The 21,444-nt window shown below is 39.2% G+C and overlaps 1 protein-coding gene across 1 annotated transcript in view; it reads left to right on the forward strand.

Moving 5' to 3' along the window:
- RORB (RAR related orphan receptor B) overlaps positions 1 to 21,444 on the forward strand; it is a 196,019-nt gene that overhangs the window by 135,024 nt on the left and 39,551 nt on the right. The window contains exons 3-4 of the mRNA XM_050761474.1: positions 3,453 to 3,594; positions 11,295 to 11,696. Of these exons, the coding sequence (XP_050617431.1) occupies positions 3,453 to 3,594; positions 11,295 to 11,696 (544 nt within the window). The remainder of the gene's footprint in view (positions 1 to 3,452; positions 3,595 to 11,294; positions 11,697 to 21,444) is intronic.

Below are 21,444 nucleotides of genomic sequence, written 5' to 3' on the forward strand. Positions count from 1 at the left end.
TCTGAAATAAAAGAACTTTGAAATTTAACAGTAAGTTTTAATAATGAATCCTTAGAAGGAAAGAAAGTGAGTGTGAGAGACATAATAGCCAGGGAAAATCTAAACAGTTCTATAGCTATAGTTAAAGGACCATGTGTAAACAGAACAAATAAAATGCAGCCACGGTCTGGGAGGGAAAGGTAATATGCTGGTAAAGTTATTGGCAAGAGCAATTGTGTTTTTGATCAAAGATGCAAGCAAAGTGAATTATTCTTTTAAGATCAGTAAACTGAAGGAGGGGTAGTACAGTCATAGAGTCTAAGATCTAATCTTAATCTTAAACAGGCTTTCAAATGTACACAAGGCAAAACATACTGTAACTGTCAAATACTGGTACTGTGTGATAAATTGACAGTGTCTTCATAATAGTCTCAAAAAGGCGTGAGTCCTGGAATTAAAACTGGAGTGAAGAAAAGGAAATAAATAAGAATAAAGTGGGAGAGGGAAGAAGAGGGAGCATATTAACATACTAACCTGTCAACACACTGCTGTACTTTAAAGATGATTAGTGATAATCTATTTGTGAATATCATGAGCTGTTCTTTGCATTCTGTTCCTCTGCAGCCCTATAATTAAGAATTGCATGTTATCCACTTTAATGCAATTTTTCAACTCATCAAGAATAAACAAGAAAGCAAAATTATGTCAGCAATTGTTTATCCTCCTTGAATAAGTTATTACATCCTCTAGGCAGAGAGACAAATAGTTTTCTTCATAAACAATAATAACTTAGGAGTCAGAATCTTCTCCATTGAAAGTATTTCTACCATTATATTGGCTTGTTATGCAATCTTGAGAGCTCTGGTTTACATAATAGCTACTAAAACTGATTTTTAGATCAATGTCAAAATGGAGATGTTTGGCATTTGATTGTGTAAGCTCTATTTGAAAAATGTGTGATTTCAAAAGATGGGGATATGTTCAGTTTAAAAAGCAAAATATTTTAAACAGTAATTTCCAAAAGATTTAACTAATGTGCAAATATAACCCAACAGGCCAATAGCCAAGAACAAGTGTCATCTTTTCTATGTAAAGGAAGAAACCACAATTAAAGAAATTATGTTGTTATTATGAAACATACTCTGAGGTTTTAGTTAAAATGGCACTATACACCACACTATTTTTTTAATTCATGGAAAAACTCACATTTGTATATATGCTACAATTTTCTGCAAATAGAAAACTTCAAAATTCTCTTCAGAATTTGATGTCAATGTCAGCACATTCAGTATCAACCTCTGAGTTTTCATAATGCTGCTTTCAAGTCAACATAAACAACCCATTCTGAATAACATCAATTCAGCTTGTGCACTTATTCAAATTTCTATTCATTCAATAAAATTTGGAACACAATCTCTTTCATGCCAAAAACCTCATTTGCAATAATGAGCAACAGATAAGCAAGAAACGTGTCGTAATTAATGTCAAATTGGTCTTAAATTAGGGCTGTAGCTGTGACTTCAGAAAAGTCTTTTCTGTCCTGTCAACTCTTTTGCTAAGTAGCACTAGAGTATCCAAAGATAAAAACCACACAATTCTGTCTTAAAATGTAAATTTCAAGTCATCTTTAATCAAGACTGATGGGCTGAGGTTATGCTTTCTGACAGTTTTCACAGTATATAAAGTACATCATTTCAATCCCTGGGGGCTTACGTTTGATCTCTATTCTAAGATGCTCCATGAATTCAGTCAAACTGGACAGTCAAGGTGTCTCATTCTGCCATCACTGGTTTATTAAATAAGGAACGCACGTGGATGTATGGGGATGAAACTAGTCCTTGTTGTTGAATGGCGAAGCCAGTTGGGACTCTCTCTCTGAGGAGATCCTCGACCACACCTCCATGTTTGAGATTCCTCACAGACTAACTAAGCTCTCTTCACCAGTGCCATGCTGAGCCATATTGGAGCTCAAGACAAAAGGAAAATCAGTAACACAGATCCTTTCTTTAAGTTATTGGGTATTTTTGCATTCATGTTGATTTTTTAACACATTATGTTAAAATATTGTATTTTCTAATTACAAAAATTTTAGGTGACCTTTAAATGTTGTGGGCAAAGTGTTTGCCTCACTAGGCTCACCTAGCCCTGGCTCTGCTTCTTCCTGTAGATAGTTGAGGAAACAAAGAAGCTGTTTGAGGGAAGTCAGAGGATCTATTCTAGGCTTATCTGCAAGATAGGCATTGAATCTACCATTCCTGAACTTTTCTAGACTTCCTCCTTCCAAAAGATGATGCTGTGGGATATCTTTTCCCAAAATTTGTCTTAGAAAGCTTAATGTAGACCATCATTTTGCTCATGATACATTGCACTTTTCCTTTTTTCTCTAGACAATTCAAGAGCAAAGAGTGATTAAGGAAATCGATTACATGAGTCAATGAATGGATGAATGATAACTTAATCTATCTCTGGAGAAAATGCTTATTTTCCCCAATAGAGTTTTCTGTAAGACAACTAAGGAAAAATTTTTTTTTAAATCAACTCAGCTGTGGATTTATTTAGAGAAGCAGTGTGTGGCCACTGGCAGTTCATTTTGTACCTGATGAACCCAAATGTACTTGCATGAAGACATCTTACACCGAATAACCTGAGGCCAAGTAGAGACCATTCATTCAGTTTTTACTTAATACTTTTTGTTGTTGAACAGCTTATATATAATATTTTCTTTTTTCAAAAGTATGGTTGATTATTAAAAACAACTTTCAAGACCCAGCCACGGTGCACACACACACCTGTAGTCCCAGCTATAGGTTGAGGCAGGAGGATCACTTGAGTCTAGGAGTTTGAGGCCACAGTACACTATGATCCTGCCTGCAAATAGTCACTGCACTCTAGTGTGAACAACATAGCAAGACACCTCAAAAAGGTAGAAAAATAAAACACTTTTCAGCTGCATTCTAGCCAAATTCGGAAAGTTTATGGTGGGGGAAAACACATCTTAGAAACTAAGAAAACAGTAGCACATACTCCTCAGTGTTGCTTTTTCTTACCAATACCTCAAGTTCCTCACCACCACAGCACTTGATACAAGCCTATGTGATTGTCCCCACCAAGTTCTGTCATGTTTGGTTTAGTACTCTCCTTTGCTACTCCTTCCCCACTGCTCTTTGCGGGACAGAAACTTCTGTTTATTTCTGCATAGAACAGCACAGCTGCAAATGTCTTTAGCAAACATTTATTCAAGGAATGAATGAATGAGTGAATGGGTAAATGAATGATACCCTCATATCTCTGCAGATAGCATCTATTTTCCCCAGCAGAAATATCTGCAAGCCATACGAGAAGAGGTATCCAAAGAGCTTTAAAAATTAAACTCAGTTATGTTCACTGCAGAAAATGTAGCAAATGTATATGTTAATGTTCTCTGTTTCCCTTCTTATAAATCTGTTTCTCTCCCCTTCTCTTTTTCCCTCAAGGGATTCTTTAGGAGGAGCCAGCAGAACAATGCCTCTTATTCCTGCCCAAGGCAGAGAAACTGTTTAATTGACAGAACCAACAGAAACCGTTGCCAACACTGCCGACTGCAGAAGTGTCTTGCCCTGGGAATGTCAAGAGATGGTAAGGCATTACATTTCTGTTTCTTACTTAAGCCCTTTCAAATGGATGCTTTGCTGGAGTCTATTTAAGCTGCTGGAAGAATTCTAGACGAGGGAATTGGGGATAAGAAGAAAAGAAAACCATCGTGCTGGTAGTGCATTAAAAGGAAAAGTAAGAATATACAAAAAGAGAGCATTGCCTACGAAATAAGAAGAAAGCAAAGACTTTACTGTAGCTCATGGAGCAACTTGTGCTAACTAGGTTTAGCGGAAGTCACATAGGCCTAGGTTGAAGGTGACCATCTGTCTAGGTTTGCCTGCAAATGAGGGATTTCCTGGGACATGAGACTTTCAGAGATAATGCCCAAAAGTCCTAAGCAAACCAGGACCACATCCGAGCATGTTCTCTGGGTAGGTCTGACTGGGCTTGCTTAATGTGTGGAGACACTAAGGAATGGCATATGCTTCTGTGGGAAGTCTGGAAGTCCTGCTGGCTGGTCATAGCTACCCAGAGGAGGAACTGGACTATCTGAGCCCATAATGAAGTTTCCAAAGACTAGAGCGAAGTCCAAGTCTTGGAAGGGCTGTGTAGGTGATGTCCTCCTCAGAATATGATACCATCTGCACTCCAACTTCACACCTACCCACACTGAATTGCTTGCTTTCCTGAGGGAACATCTTAGAGTAATGAAAGAGGACAAATGAACTCAAACAAGATGAACGAAGAATTTCACCTAGCTTTGTTTCCATTTTCAGTCATTCATCCAAAGTAATTCTTTCCCTGTTGACATTGGACACATCACCCCTGTGTCATACAGTGAGTGGTCCTGAGTCCTGGGGCCATTTCTGTCTTGTTCCCACTAAAACATCAGGCTCTGCTTAAAAGCACACACCTAAATGTTTATTGAATGAACAATGGAAATCCTTTCTACCTAGAGCCTAAGACATAGACAATGCCCCAACACCTTCTGTTTTTATGTCAATCACCATGGATTCTGCGCATCTGGTCGCACTCCCTCTGGTGAAATTCAAGGCTGTATAAATGCACACAAAACAAGAAACTTCCAAGTTTTAAAAAGATGTGAATAATTGGCATGCATTTAGTATAAAGGGATTTCATGAGTGATTAGATTCTTTACCTTTTCTCTAATTCCCAATCCATCTAAATTTGTCCTGCACAAAAGTACACCTATAAAATAAATTTGACCAAAAAAAAAAAAAAAGAATCTGACCTGAAACCCTTCAGTTTATAGGTAGCTTCTAAAGCTACAGAGACGAGGTTTCCAAAATTTTTCTATTAACTGACTTTTTTGTTTTATTTGTTTTACTTGACTCACTAACCACATGTATTTACTCCTAAGATAAATTTATAGCAATGGATACTTCTGTATAATCAAGGCAAATAAATTAAGAGAGAGGATTGAGTAGTTTCGGATACTTATTTGGTATAATTATATGGAAATCTCAGTTGATGATTTTGTACTTCATTTCTACCATATGGCAGTAGGTAACACATTAATTCACAGTGTCCTAAAAGCCCCATTAATAATTGTGCAAAGAGATAAACCATAGGGTATTTGTTTTTGTTACTTCTTCCTACACTAAAAGGAAGTATCTTTCTGGAAGGGCAAGTCTGTGTCTGTGCTGGTGAACAGAATTATGGGCAAGAGATGAATATATGACCCAAGGCAGATTCAGCAGATTTAGTGACATCAGCCCACAAAATCTAGATGGTCTGAATCCCATAACATAAAAGAAATGTGTCAGGAGGATGGGAGGGTCATTTGACAGAGCCACAATTTATGCTCAATGAGGAAGGAATTCATTGCAGCACATAAACCTCTATGCAAATAAAAGCAATATAGTGTCTGAGGACACTGAGGATTAAGAATGATTCATTTCAACTTTAGGTCCAGAGACAATCCTGAGGCTGTCTGGGACATCTTCAAAAATGCCTCCTAAGCACATCTTATGTGAAATTTATCATGAGGAGAAATGGTCAGGGGTGTGGGTGGGGTGGGGAATCTGGAGAAGAAGGGGCTCAAGCAGATGGGTGCGGTGGGGAATCTGGAGAAGAAGGGGCTCAAGCAGAAGAGAAAACAAATGATTCTCTATAAGAGAAAAAGCTGCCTCTTCACTATATCACACAGAGAAAGTTTGGTCTGAACCTTAATTAGAACGGGTGCCTCATGCCAAGTAAATTATGCTAATACCAGGGAAGCCGAATAGGTTTTCTCTCCTATTGATAAGTATTGCCTAGTATGTGGTACTGAACGATTCAAAAGCCCTGAAGTTATGGTTGATTACCTATGTCTAGTAAGGGGTCAAGAATGAAAGGCAGGGTTATTTCTGAATCAGAAGAATCCCTACCTTCTTCTGATTCAGCAAGTATTTTTAAAGTACTTTAGAAATTGTACCAATAGCCAAAGTGAGATGCCCTCATACCTAACTGCTTTCTACAGCCCCCTGCTTCCCTCAGAGAGAAAGTGGCATCTTCATTTTGGTATATGCATTTGCTCTCTGTCGATTAGGCTCCAAGAATGTTTATTTCACCATACCTGGCTGTTTACTGTGGCCACTAGGAGACAGCTTAAAATAACTGTTGAAAACACTGGATTTTCATTCTCTCCTGAAATTTCACTGCTATATTGGTGTATTAGCTATCGAAAATATATCAGTAGTCATCAAATTTATCAATAATGAATTTGTTCAAATTTAGCTTAAGCGAAGAATCAAACATCAAATCCACTTGGAATACACATACATGTGTCTTTATGTGTATAAAAAGGTGAAGGCATGTGTGCATGGGCGTGTGTGTCTGTGTGTGAACTGGTAGCATGCATAAGCCCACTGAATCTTCTCTGTCATTTTATTTTTTTCTTTTTCCTACACCCTTTACAAAGGAATCTTCAGGATAACTGTTTCCAATTGTGCTACTACAAATTGATACTCACTAGAATATGTCCTCCCGAGTGGCATGTCTCTACAAAAAGACAGAAATTGCCCTAAAAGGACAGGTTTCACAGATTAAGCTTCTTCTATCCAGAACTGCATTGCCCAATCCACATGTCACTATATAAATAATTTAAATGTAAATGAATTTAAATTAAATAAAATTTAAAATTCAGTTCTTCAGTCACACTAGCTATATTTCAAGTGTTCATTAGGAGCATGCAGCTTGCAGCTACCATATTGGAAAGCACAGAGAACATTTCAACATCACAGGGAGTTCTGTTGGAGAAAAAGAAGAAGGAGAAGAGAGGGATTTTAAAATAATGAATAGGTTTAGCTAGATTGAATCAGACTTCTAATACAAAGCCTACAGCACTAAAAAAAGGGTGGCAGAAGAGGCACATCTCTGAAGCTGAAAAGAGTTAAATTAAGACCAGTTTCATTGGTAAGCAGCAAAACGTAAATATAGAGAACTTTACAACCAAAGGTAGTAGATAAAATAATTTTAGAAATTTATAGAAAGTCATAGATGACAGTCAGTTGGGCTCTCTTGAAACCAAAAACACATGTTCATGTGTTATGTAAATAGAAATCTTTGAAGGAGCTATGACTTTATTTTTCAAATATCAAAAACTTCCATTCCATTTAGAATACCACAATTCAAATAAATATAAAATGATTTCCAATACTTTCACATAAAATTGTTCTTTGCTATTATGGGATCAAAAGGAGGGTTAAGAGCATATCATGAGCAAATACCATCATCGTTGAATATTTATAAAGCACTTGCAATGTATACAGAATTGTGCTGGTTTCTTTAAGAGGTAGCAGTTTAACAAGAGGCTGTCTTTACAGTCAAGTGAATGTCATTAACAGAATAATTCAAGTTTGAGAGGGGCAAAGAGTTAAAATATATGCCAGTCTGATTAATATGTAGTGATAAGAAGAATGCTAATATTTGAAATATTAACATGGCCTTTGTTAAAATAGTTCTATGCATTCAACAAATGTATTCACAAATAGTGAAAATGAATTATGTTAAGAAAGTCAGTGGGTTTATTTTGGCCATGTACTGTAATTTTTTCCCAAATTTGTCACCACTGTTATTGCAAGAAGGGGCATAAAACTGAAACACTGACTCATCAATGTTTCTGAAATAAGTGAAAAATTAATCATAGAATAGCATTGTAGTCATTGTCAGTGAAGTCTTTGATTTAGGATTACACCTGAAATAACTCTAAAATGTAGTGGTTTTAAGTTGCTTCTTTGAAAGTATTTCAGTTGCTTACCTGATAAGTCAATTTTGTAAAAAATGTAGAGCTTTTCTTTGTTGAGTTTTTAGATGTTAACCATGGCAGAGGTCTTCACAACATACTCTTTTGACATTGTTAGCTTGTGATTATGATGTCTGTAGTTAACAGCAGATTTCTGCTTACATCAGCGGCAGGTCAGTTCTATGGCTCTGCTGATTGTAGATGGCATTGCCTGGTATGACCAAGGAGGTTTGGCTCTGCTTCACATATCCCCGAGTAAGTTTATCCTCCAACAAGATAGCTCAGGCATGTCCTTGTCATGGTGAGGTCCACAATCACACAAGCCTTTTTCAAGTCTCTGCTGTGTCACATTTGTCAATATTCCATTGGTCCACAGTAGGTCACATGACCCTGGGCAGGATGCCTGCAAAGAATGAAAGAGCACTGCAAATTGACTTGTGGAAGGGCATGGAAAGAAACAGATAAGAGGAATCAGGGTCATTAATGCAATCAGTCCTCCACAAAGTATATTTCACCTAAATATAGAGTAAACAGAAATCTAAAGCAAGGATTAAATGGAAAAAGGGTTTTTTTAAAAAAAAAAAAAAAAAAAAACATTTCTGTATTTATGTTAGAAGAGTTTCTTATTCTCAGTCTTTAATTCCTATAAATTTCAAACCAATAAAATGCAAAATTACTATACTAAAATAAATCAGAAGGTAGATCTACCCCAGCTAAAACAAAAAATCCTGATCTATAGCAGTGGATACAAACCTTGTATTCACTTCCACAACTCTACAACAAAGAGCTATTCTGAACCTACCCAAGCGCAGAGGGCAGAGGGGCAGCAAATACAGAGCCCTCCTTTCCTGGGGGAAAAGGGGAAGTTCTTTCTTAATCAATATTTATAGTTGTTTATTTTTTCCTATACAAAAGGCGTTTTTCCCCTAGAGAATAATATGTAACAAATTGCTTAGAAAGATGTAACATAAAGATACAGAGGAAGCTTGCCTTACAAGTTACTGTAGAATTCGGTACATAGACAAACTGGAAATGTCACCTCAATTAGTAAGCAAATAAATTTATCTCTGAGAATCAGAATCTAATAAAGGTAGTGTCTCTACAAACAAAGTTAAATACAATGATCTAAATAATTCAAGACCATATAAAACCAACCACTAAGATGGAAAGGGAGTTTAGTCTGAATGAGTCAGATTGTTTGTCTTCACACAGAAAAAATTACTAGATAATTATCACTTTGTTTTCCTACTTAGGCAGCATCAGAAAGCCAGAATGTACGGTTTTTTGTTTGTTTGTGTGTTGTGTTTTGTTTTGTTTTGTTTTTTGAGACAGAGTCTCCCTCTGTCGCCCAGGCTGAAGTGCAGTGGCTCAGTCTTGGCTCACTGCAACTTCCGCCTGCCGGGTTCAAGGGATTCTTCTGCCTCAGCCTCCCGAGTAGCTGGGACTACAAGCACATACCACCATGCCCACAAGCACATGCCACCATGCCCGGCTAATTGTGTGTGTGTGTGTGCGTGTGTGTGTGTGTGTGTATTTTTAGCAGAGACGGGGTTTCACCATGTTAGCCAGGATGAGCTCGATCTCCTGACCACATGATCTGCCCGCCTTGGCCTCCCAAAGTGCTGGGGTTACAAGTGTGAGCCACCGCGCCTGGCCCCAGAATGTAGGTTTTTAAGAAGGATTAAGAAGATACAGAAAGAGTTTGGCTTCTTCAAGCCCAGCCCTCACATCCACAATCCAGCAGGCAAGAAGGAGGAAAACATGCCCCAATACCCACAAGTGAATGTGACACTTCCATTTACTTCCCGTGAATCAGAACTTAATCACCTACACACCCGCCAGTGAGGGGGATGGGGAAGTACAGTCTCCACTCTGATCAGCCTATGCTCAGATAAATATGGTAGCTCTGTACCCAGTGGAAAAAGAAAATGAATTTTGGAAGAATATTGGAGGAGAAGGGTGAATGGCAGCTCTTTAAGACTGTGGGAATCTCTTCTGTGTTCCCTTTGTGCTAGAGAGTCCTTAAGCACTTCACCATTTAGATATTCTCAGAAGAGCATCAACCCTCGTGATTGAATCCAGGAACTGAGCCTTTTTCTAAACTCCATTTCCTTCTTTCTCCATTCTCTGAGCTCCTAGCACCAAGAGGTGGTGGGCATACCATCACAAAAGAACAGAAAACAGAAACTCAGACAGGAGCCTCCAAGTTTGCCATAGCCCCCACTATTAACATGAGCTGAACAATGCTTGATAATTCAAAGAAGGTAGGCCTGTGACTCAGGATGTTCACATCCTAAAAAGGCAGTTGACAACCTGTGAGGAGAAATGTCAATATTCACAACAGTTCAGGAGGTTAAGTATCTGAAGAAACAACACATTGAAATGAAAGCACCTTGATATTACTCTGTGACTACTTGCAGCACTTCTTCCTTCTTTTTCCTCAGACTGTCTGAGAATATTGCCAGAAGAGATAGGAAAAATAAAACTTGGGAGTGGTAGAATGAGAAAAGATAGTTACTGTTTTGATCACTTGCTGGGCATCAGATGCCCCAAATTGCTATTTTCCAAAGATTCTTATCATTTGATCCCAAAAGCCAACTGAAGGCAAATGAGGCCGTCACTTAAAATTATGTTTATCACCCAGCCCCATGCTTTTGGTCTTACCCAACACACTATTTAGAAAATCGACCTGGCCGGGTGCAGTGGCTCACATCTGTAATCCCAGCACTTTGGAAGGCCGAAACAGGAGGCTTGCTTGAGGCCAGGAGTTCAAGACCAGCCTGGGCAATGTAGCAAGGCCCCATCTCTACACAAATTAAAAAAAAAAAAAATAGCTGGACCTGGTGGCAAGCACCTGTAGTCCTAGCTACTCAGGAGGCTGAGGCAGGAGGATTGCTTGAGCCCAGGAGCCCGAGGTTTCAGTGAGCTATGATCATGCCATTGCACTCCAGCCTGGGCAACAGAGCAAGACCCTGTCTCTTAAAGAAAATTATTGTAAAAAGTAAAGAGAAATTTAAGAAAGAAAACAGAAAATAGATTTGAAAGTGAAATACTAGGGTCCAATCTAGCGATCTAGTAATCCTAATGAATAAAAGTTAGTTGGTTAACATTTTAATAGTGGGTACTATTGCTAGTTTGGTATTTGGTTTTTTTGGTATTTGGTATTTTGGTTTTTTGCGATTTTTTTCCACAGGTAAGAAAAAAAGAGGAAAACATGCTTTCTATCTTCATGGCAATGAGAAATACATACATACGTTTTTATATTTCTTCCTGGCTTAGATTTATTTCTCACTGTGGGCATCAACCAGGACAGGAACCCTCTGAATATAACCTTTTCCCAGATGTGGAGTGCAAACGAATGGGTTCTTAAGTGATGGTGCTAGACGTGTGTGCATCTGATGTTGAAGGGACAACCATCCCGTGACCCGTTGTACCTGAGGTGGTTTACGCGAATGATAACCACAAGTGCTGTTTTCTGCTTTTCTCTCCAACCCAGCTGTGAAGTTTGGGAGGATGTCCAAGAAGCAAAGGGACAGCCTGTATGCTGAGGTGCAGAAGCACCAGCAGCGGCTGCAGGAACAGCGGCAGCAGCAGAGTGGGGAGGCAGAAGCCCTTGCCAGGGTGTACAGCAGCAGCATTAGCAACGGCCTGAGCAACCTGAACAACGAGACCAGCGGCACTTACGCCAACGGGCACGTCATTGACCTGCCCAAGTCTGAGGGTTATTACAACGTCGATTCCGGTCAGCCGTCCCCTGATCAGTCAGGACTTGACATGACTGGAATCAAACAGATAAAGCAAGAACCTATCTACGACCTCACATCCGTACCCAACTTGTTTACCTATAGCTCTTTCAACAATGGGCAGTTAGCACCAGGGATAACCATGACTGAAATCGGTAAGTGGAAGTCTCCTCCCAGTGGCTTTTTTTGAGATTCTGCTTTGAATTTACCTTGGTCCTATTTAATATGGTCATTTTCTTAGATTTAAATTGAATTACTTGGATTCACAGCTTCTACTGAGAAAACAAATTTATTTTAAAATATATTCTAATAAATGTCATTTTTCCCCGCCCCATAAAAGTTTATTTCAAGCAAAGGAAGAAAGAAGAAATTATAAATAGAAAGATGCTATCTGTAAAGAACAGATGCTATCTGTTGAATTTGGGTTCTCACTGAAGGGAAAATGTTATTGGTATAAACAGGGAAATTTCGGCATGTATTCAAAGTTGATGCTATTCAAAGTGAAATTGCTGAAGGATATAGAAAAAGTGGGAATAACCAAACGAACAGGGGCCCAACTCTTCCTCTAAGATAAATGGGGACAAACTTTAAGCAAACAGTATCTCAGCTTCCTTCTTGGTGAAGTCAGGGCGATAGACCAGAAGACCGCCAAGGCTCTTGTAAATCTGAATTCAAGAATTCCATATGGGATTCTGAATTACAGCAATGAAAAGAGTGGAGTCTGGAATGTTACAGAACACGAGAGTAACAAATAAGCTAGTCACAGGCATGATTGCATCAGAAAGCTGATCCTCTTTCCTTCGATTCCTAAGGAGCGATCTTCAAGAGTGCCCTGTCTTAGGCAAGCTCTCTTCTGACCCGCTGTAACTTTGTTTTACTCCGTCAAACTCAGGAGTCTATTAAATGTTTAACCAGTTAATCTCATCAACTAACTGCCATAAAAATATCAAAGTAGGTTTAACACATTACTCTCCTGGGTAACAGGGTTGCATGTTATCAGTAGCCCAGAAGAGCTAAGCAAACAGTGGCTATGTGATCCCAGGCTTCACTGCAATATTTAGTGTACTGGAGAAAGCAGGTTAGAGCTCAGGAACCTTCGAGGGCTCTTGACACGTTACCCAAAGAGGTGGCGGAGCAGAGCGATTAAGAATTGTGCTGCCTGAGGTTAAATCCTGGCTCTTTGGCTTATTATTTAAGCTCGAGCAAGTTTCTCAATCCCAGTTCCTTCATCTTTACAAGGGGGAAAGCATGAGTTTGTAGCTCACAGGGGCATTGTAAAGCTTAAGTGAGTTAATACATATAAAACATAGCAATGTTTGGCACTCAGGAAGTGCTCGATAACTCTTAGCTATTACTGTTTTGTGCTGAATGCTCAGTCACCTTCTCTGTCTAACCTGCAAATAGGAGCCTAAAGCCTACAAGTGTTTTGAATTAAGCTGCTGTGAACACATCATGAAATACATGGCCGTGTTCTTGCCTCCTTGTACCATCTGGTTGAGGAAGAAGCGATGGTACACAGTTATAAACCTGAAGTGTTCTTTCTCCCTTTTAGCGATTCAGCAGGTGACAGTGAGTAACATTGTTGACAAAGCACCTGTAATGACTTTCACAGCTGAGAGACATAAAATAAAACATCAACTATAATAACAAAAATAGTCAATTATTACTGTCATCCTTAACCTTGTTTCTACTATATCATGGGCCCTTCACACATTTACTTTTCATGAACATCTTAAAAGATAAATCAAAAGAGTATTTCTGTTATACAGATGCTGAAACCAAGGCTTAGAGATGTCTCATAATTTCCCAGAGTCCTATAGTTACTAAATGACAGAGCCAGGGTTCACCTCAGACAGTCTGATTCCAGAGTCCCTCCACTCCTCTGTTAACCTGCTACCTGCCGTGGGTCTCAATTCATAAACTGCACTGTCAACTAATAGGGATGGTCATTTAAAACAGTCATTCGATCTTTTCAAGAGGGAAAAGGCACCTTCCTTTGCATTTATACTACTTAATATCTAAGTTCCTGAGTCTACTATTAATTCGGGAGACATGTTTGAATCCTTATAAAACAAAAACTCGCAACAGTGGAGCGATCTTCTGCCCTATATTCAAAAGGGGAGTCTTCTAAGAATTCAGAAATCACAACTTTTTTGTGATTTAGCAACCATAGGAAATATTATGGAAAGAGAACTACAGCCAAACCATCAGGTCTGGGTTACCCTGAGCAAGTCATTTTTCCCCTCTGACCCTAAGTCTATTCTGTGAACTGATAGAAGACTAGAGAATCTCAAAATTTATCCAGATAGTCTGCACAGACATTGACATGCAAAATAAACTCACATATATTTTTCTCAATTGTTTCAACCTCTAGTCTTCAGATATCTTTAAATATGTTTCAAATATTGGAGGATTTTTTCATCAGACATTTAGGGATCCAAATGTACCGTCCTGCCAGTGCTCTCAAATTTAGCAGACCCCTAAGCCTAAATACTGGCTTGGTTCACATTTCGTTAAAACAGCAATGCCACCTAGTGGACACAAACACATTCTATGAGTGTTGAATCTAGGTACCTATGAAGAGTCACAATAGTATAATATACTATCTTTCCTGCACCGTCCAAAACATTGACATTCATTTCACTAAAATATTAAATCCTTGACAGTATCACTGGACAGGAAGGCATCTGTGGTATAGTGTGGTGGCTAAGAACTCTGCTTCTGGAGTCAAAGTGCCTTTGTTCAAAACCCAATTGTGCCTTTCCCTTAAACAATTTACTTAACTTCTCTGAGTCTCAGTTGTCAACCCAGGGCAGTAACAGTCTTTATCTGTGTGTGTGGATTAAATGAGTTAATATTTATGAGTTCTTAGTACAATACCTATCATGTGTAAGCACCATTATTATTAATAATATAACTGATATTTTATTGGACTATTACTTAATATCACTGGTTATTGCAGATAATATAATTACCTTTGATCGAGCACCTACACTGTGATGAGCAATGTCCTATTTTAATCCTCATAACAATCCCATTATGCCTGTTATGTAAGTATTTGTGTATTTATTTTACTGATGGAAAAATCGAGGCTTAGAAGTTATATAACTTGTAAAAAACAAAGAACACATATGAGCCCATATCTAAGTAACATCAAAACTCATTCTTTTAACCATTATACTATATTTCCTCCCACCAATGGCAGCTCCTCACAAGCTGACTGCCATTCTCACAGCAAAACAGGTTTGGTGTTTGCTGCCTACCTGACCTCCTTCTAGGCGCTGCAAACCGGAGCTTTCAGAGTACGCACACTGTCATTTTGACTTGATTTGATTAATGGACATCTAAACCAATCTGGTTGGTGGCAACTTGCCATAGAAAAAAACCCTATGCATATAAAACTGAAAATCGGATTTTGCCACATCCCGACTGGGTGAATTTGAGATTATGTCACACCAAAAAAAAATTTAACATCACCCTTGGCTACCAGAAGTCCTGATCTGCTTCCTCTGGATTCTAAGAGAATAATGAAATGTGTGCAACTAGGTCACTATGCTTCTGATATTGGGTCATCTTAAAAGCAGATCCATTTTAAAAACCAGTTTTTAGATCAGTCCATATAGAATAGATATCAAGAGTTTAAAATGTTTGATAAAAACACACATGTAAGAACCATAACACAACTGTATAAGCAACTGCATGCAGATCCCAAAACGTCAGTTTTTGAATATTAGCAGAGTCAGGAATATTCTCCCAAAAACCAAACTTGTCTTGCTGAAAGTTCACCAACGAAACTACAAAATTCCTAGGTTAAGGCCCCTCATGATAATGTTTGATATATGGAGAAAAATGTAGAAAATCCTTTCACGCATTTTAGTGATTTTGAGGCTCATGCCAATTCCTTCAGGTGAGCAGTGAAGAAACCATTTCATTGTACAGATGAAGAAATTGAGAGTCTGAAACAGTGAGTGATGTTCCTAGGATACAGAGTTAGTTAAGCGATAAAACTTAAATTCTAAGGTTAATGTTAAGTCACTGTCCTAGACTGCCAGGCATTTCTTCAAATACCTATTTTTGAAATGTGCCGTACCCTCAGGGAGAGCAGAACAAGGTTACTGCCCTCACCATCTAGGAGATACCATGAAAATGAACAATCATGGCAATTCACCACATCCCATAGAATGCGTTCTGGGCAGGATGCTACCACATTCTTCTGGAGGTGAGGGAGATGGCAGGTATTGATCAACCTGAGCCACATCTCTTATCAGGAATGTTTTATTCCCCTACTTTTGAGGGGAATAAAATGTGGGTAAGCAAACAGAAAACCATGAAACATTTCAGGAGTTACATTCTTGGGTTTTTCTAAAACTGTAGGAAAAATAAGCCATGAAATAAAAGAATGGCAACAAGTAAGCTGAAAATTAATATTTAGACAGCAGTATTAACTGGGTTTAGCTGGAATTTTACTTCAAGCTGGCGTGATGGATGTGTTACATCTTTAGGGATGAAATTTTACAGCGGTTGGTGGCAAGGAGAGGAAGCTAGCTAAAAGATGCTCCGTAAACATGCAGAAAAGGAAAGTAGAACATCTTGTCTTTGCTCCACCACTAACGAGCTCAGATGAGTTGGGGAATTCTGCAGGACTAATACTCTTAATGAAAGTTCATTTAAGCTGGAAGTGATTGACAATGTATCTACAAGATCCCAGATAACAAGACAATTCAAACAGCCAAACAACACGCTTTTTTATATTTAAAAAAATCCATCAAATTAGCTACAATGCTAAGGGTATACATTGCCTTTTACAAACATTACCTTGGTTTGCTCTTCTATTCAGTAATTTTCTCTCCAGATAAAGACAGTGAAATGTGAATTAATTGATCTCTTCTTGTATAGTCTTTAACATAGACTTATTTTCATATTGCTTTTGTGTTCTATTTATAGAACCTGGAATGTTAAGCATCATAAATAAATAGAAATCTCTTTTTAAAAAATTCACCTATTACAGAAACTGAGTATTAATAGTTAAAGGAGATTACAAAGAGGTATTGGCCTAAAAGCAATCTAGTTCCTGTAATGTACTACTTCATTCTATTAAGGCTACATAAAAATACAGAAGATTTTACTAGTAGTGTTTTATTTTGCAGAATTCTATTAAAAGTGGTGGTGTTTCAATTGTGGCTTATTAAGAACCCCAAGAAGACGCTTTGGTCTTAAAGCAGCACCTTTAATGGCATATGCTTTTAAGGATAAATATCTTATACTGTTTAAATCTATTATGCACATCTAACTACCCATGCAGAAATGGTGCAGAGAATAGAACTTAACTCTTGCTATATATTTCCTGTGTCCTGTGATAGAACCTGTATCAAATACAGGTAGGCATTCCATTTAGAAGTAACTGTCCAATACACCATTAAAACAGATAGAAGTAGACCAAACTAGCAAGAAAAATTATTTGAACAATATGGGGACAGGAAAATTCAGTGTTTAGCTCTTTCTTCCTTGCCTTGAGAGGAGACATCTTGTGAACTTTCATTGTCATCTAACCCCTCTCTCACCCCCACCCCAACCACACACCCTTTGCAAGCAATTTAGGGAAAGTACATTGAGACTGGAGGTCCTAACTCTGTATACTAGCCACGTGAACGTATTCAAAATTAGTCCAGCTGTCCGAGATTCTGTCTCACCATCTGAAAAATAAGACAATTGGACCAAATGACTTTTAAAGACTACGGTTCTCTCACCTTCCAGAGAGCTTTGGTCATGTGCATTAATATTCCCCCCTTGTTATAGCCACGGACACAGACAAGAATAGGGTAGAAGAGAGGAGAGGACTGGGAAGCAACTAAGCAATTCTGAATGATGCTGAATAACTTGTCTATGGCAGTAGCCAGCACACCTCCCTCCTGGAGAGCAGGACGATGCTCGGGGCTTTCACTGAGTGAAACGACAAACTTGCAGTTAACAACCCACTGCCAAGTCAGAACTGTGCACCAGCCTCTTCTCTCCATCCACCCTCCTGAAAAAAAAAAAAAAGAAATCAGATTAAAATGAATGTCAAAGACAACCAGGAGCAGCTCAAGGAAAGGCTTGTAGCCAATCCCAAACCACTCCAAGTTCATGTACAATCCAATTAAAGAGTGAGCTGCTGCACAGATGCAGCTTTCGGGCAAACACACCTGTCCCCCCTAGTTCACTACAACCTGATCACTTCCAAGCTCCTCTTGAAGAAAAAGCAAATATGTTCATAAAATGAAGATAGGTTCTCTTTTTTCTTTTTTTTTTTTTGAGACGGAGTCTCGCTCTGTCGCCCAGGCTGGAGTGCAGTGGCGCGATCTCAGTTCACTGCAAGCTCCGCCTCCCAGGTTTACACCATTCTCCTTCTTCAGCCTCCCGAGTAGCTGGGACTACAGGCACCCGCCACCTCACCCGGCTAGTTTTTTGTAACGGGGTTTCACCGTGTTAGCCAGGATGGTCTCGATCTCCTGACCTTGTGATCCGCCCGTCTTGGCCTCCCAAAGTGCTGGGATTACAGATTTGAGCCACCGCGCCCGGCCCTCTTTTTTTTTTTTTAAACCGAGTCTGCCTGTCACCCAGGCTGGAGTGCAGTGGTGCAATCTCAGCTCACTGCAACCTCCGCCTCCCAGGTTCAAGCGATCCTGCCTCAGCATCTCGAGTAGCTGGGATTACAGGCCTGGCTAATTTTTGTATTTTTAGTAGACACAGGGCTTCACCATGTTGACCAGGCTGGTCTCGAACTCCTGACCTCAGGTGATCCACCCACCTCAGCCTCCAAAAAGTGCTGATATTACAGCCGTGAGCTACCACGCCTGGCAGAAGATATGTTCTTGACTACTAAGGAACCCACCTACCTGGGTCACCTGGGTCACTGGAGGGGGGCTTACTTGACTCTTCTGAAATTTTAACACCACCTTGTTCTGTGCCAACCCCAGAATATCTCCCAAAGCCTGCTTAATTTCAAAATTCTGCTTTCTATCTCAAAAAGGAATTCTTCCAGTTTGGGGCCAGTTTGTCATATTCCTAGGACCCCTATCATGGTTACACCTATAGTGTTAACCAGTCAATGGCCATGAATTATTGTAGACGATACCTGGAACCATGGACTCTACAGTTAATCCCTAGGGTTATTTGAATGCGTATCTTTCTAGATATCCTCTCATAACCCTGCAATGATGGTCTACAATCACCTAATAACATGTGCAGTGCTTCCCCACAACTGCAATAAATGATAGAATGTATACAAAGCACTTTGCAACCAGCCAGTTTCCAAACAAATATAAATATGATTTACGTCACAAATAACACACAGATATATGCTCAATTCAAGTACTCATGGACATGCATATCTACTTACAGTACATGTGTGCATATCAGTCACTACATGCTTGTGCTTCTGTTAATACAGTTTTCCCTACGTGCTTGCAATTCACTAGATTACGTTAATCTTCCAAAGCACCTTTTTTATTTTGAGCTGAAATTGTGCAAAATTTATCTTCCTCAGTGTATCTCTCCTGGAGATAACTAGTTTGGGATCACATTTTGTCTTAGAATTCAGAACCTCGAAAGAAGATTCTGGAATCTACCAACAACAACAACAAGAACAAAATGTTATTGAGAAGCTGCTGGAAAGCCAACTCCATTTTATACATTCAATTTCAAAACCATAGTAATTATAAAATCTTCTACAGTAAGCAAAAGGAAAGGAGATTTCAGGAGGTTCTGCCTGTGACTTGGAGGAGTAGGAAATGTTTCTATTTATGAAGTGACCTCAGAATCAGTCCCTAATGACAGTTTCCACATTGAATCGTATTTCAAGATGTTATACTGCAGAGAAGCCATACTTTTAAGGCATTGCAGGGTTTGACATTGGCTCTCACAGCTCTGAATTACTTTTCCAGTGGCGGGGGTGAATGTATTAGCCACATTTTCAAGCACCCATTTTTGGAAGAGCTGGTAAGGGTTAAAATACCACATGGGCTATGGAACACAGAAATGCCAATGGATCACAACGTTGATGGAGATTAGTATACTCTGGTGTGATTACCATGGTATGCAACCAATTTAACGGGTGCTCTCTGCTAACCAATACAGGATTTATTTCTGTGATGTTTGCAAATGTGGGGAAACCTGTTGGAAATTGTCCCAACTGGAAAAAAAAATTTTGTTTGTTTTATTTTATTTTTTGTTTAGGTAAGCTTTCTCTTGACAACATCATCTTAATACTGAGGAGAGTGAATTTGCTGTTTATATTTGAGGCGTGTTTATGAGGCCTATTGGGGAACTGCTATGTGGTTTTCAGCGAGGTTTGTTCTGGAACAATTTGACACAATAAGGAACCATAAAAACCCACTATTTTTAAGCATTAGTCAATTAAATGCATTATTTAAATTACCAATGTACTTTTTAAAATTTAGGGTGTTTGAAAATGTAAAAATGGCCTCCAAAGATTACCTCTAAATTAGTTCTTCGAAAGGTCAGAAATGAATTGACTAAACCTCCAAAAGGGTGGCGAGGTGGGGGAGAGATTGCATCTGTTTAAATTAACAATCAATCCATATGTCAACAAAATTCAAATGGTGAAAATCAATCCTAGTGATGGCCCTGAGCAATTTTCATAATGAGGTTTCATCATCTGTGACCCATTTGTTGTCCTTTGGTTGCGTGTGGAGGTGTAGTTTTTAAGGAGACTAAAAGAAGATTTTCATGGCCTCTGGATTGTGCTGTTTTGGTTTGTCCTATCTAAGACTCTTCAAGTGCTTTTAAGCCTGTAAACTGTACTCTCACCCTCTATAACTCTGCAAGGCTTCTCCCTCATGCGTCAAAACAAGGAAAATTCTCATGTCGGCCGGGCACCGCGGCTCATGCCTATAAATCCCAGCACTTTGGGAGGCCGAGGCGGGTGGATCACATGAGGTCAGGAGTTTGAGACCGGCCTGGCCAACATGGAGAAACCCTGTCTCCACTAAAAATACAAAAATCATCCAGGTGTGGTGGCATGTGCCTGTAATCCCAGCTTCTTGGGAGGCTGAGGCAGGAGAATGGCTTGAACCTGAGAGGTGGAGGTTGCAGTGAGCCAAGATCGCGCCACTGCACTTCAGCCTGGGTGACAGAGCGGGACTTCACCTCAAAATAATTGGAAGGAAATTCTCATGTAGCCTCTTCAGCCTCAAGTTGTCAAGCTTCACACAGCGCTTAGAAAACATCGCCGATGCCAAATCCTCTTGCAGATGGAGGATCAAACCCCAAAAAACGGAGTTAAATAGGTTAAGCGACTTCCCCAAATGCACAAACTAAAAGGCTGAAAGGGGCCATGTTGGCTTCCTTGGTCTTACTATATAACTCCCTTAAAACTCATCAACTGCAGGACATTTAAGTAAATTCATCTTTCTGATTGTTCTGTGAAGGAGATCTTTTACTGTAAAAGTTCACTTTTAAATGTAATCTTTTTATAATAGATTCTTTCTCAATTTCGTCACCCGATTTCAAGAAAGGAAACTCTAATTTCCCAAAAATTAGACACACACTTGCAATACAGCAAAATGCTTGTGATCCAAAACAGCTTTCTGTTGTTAAATAAAGAAAGCACCCTCTTAGATAGTTAACTTGTTTTTGCTGCTTGTGCTTTTTTTCCCCGCTTTGGATATACTCTGTTTAAACACAAATGCTATGTAGATTCTTTCAGCTTTACTTCCTGCTTTCTTACCTTCTATTAGAAAATGTTGTCTTACTTGAAGCCAGGCACGGTGGCTCACTTTGGGAGGCTGAGGCAGGCAAATCACCTGAGACCAGGAGTTCGAGACCAGACTGGCCAACATGGTGAAACCTCCTCTATACTAAAAGATACAAAAATTAGCCAGGTGTGGTGGCTGGTGCCTGTAG

Source organism: Macaca thibetana, chromosome 15 (genome assembly GCF_024542745.1).
Source record: "Macaca thibetana thibetana isolate TM-01 chromosome 15, ASM2454274v1, whole genome shotgun sequence".
NCBI classification, from domain to species: domain Eukaryota; kingdom Metazoa; phylum Chordata; class Mammalia; order Primates; family Cercopithecidae; genus Macaca; species Macaca thibetana.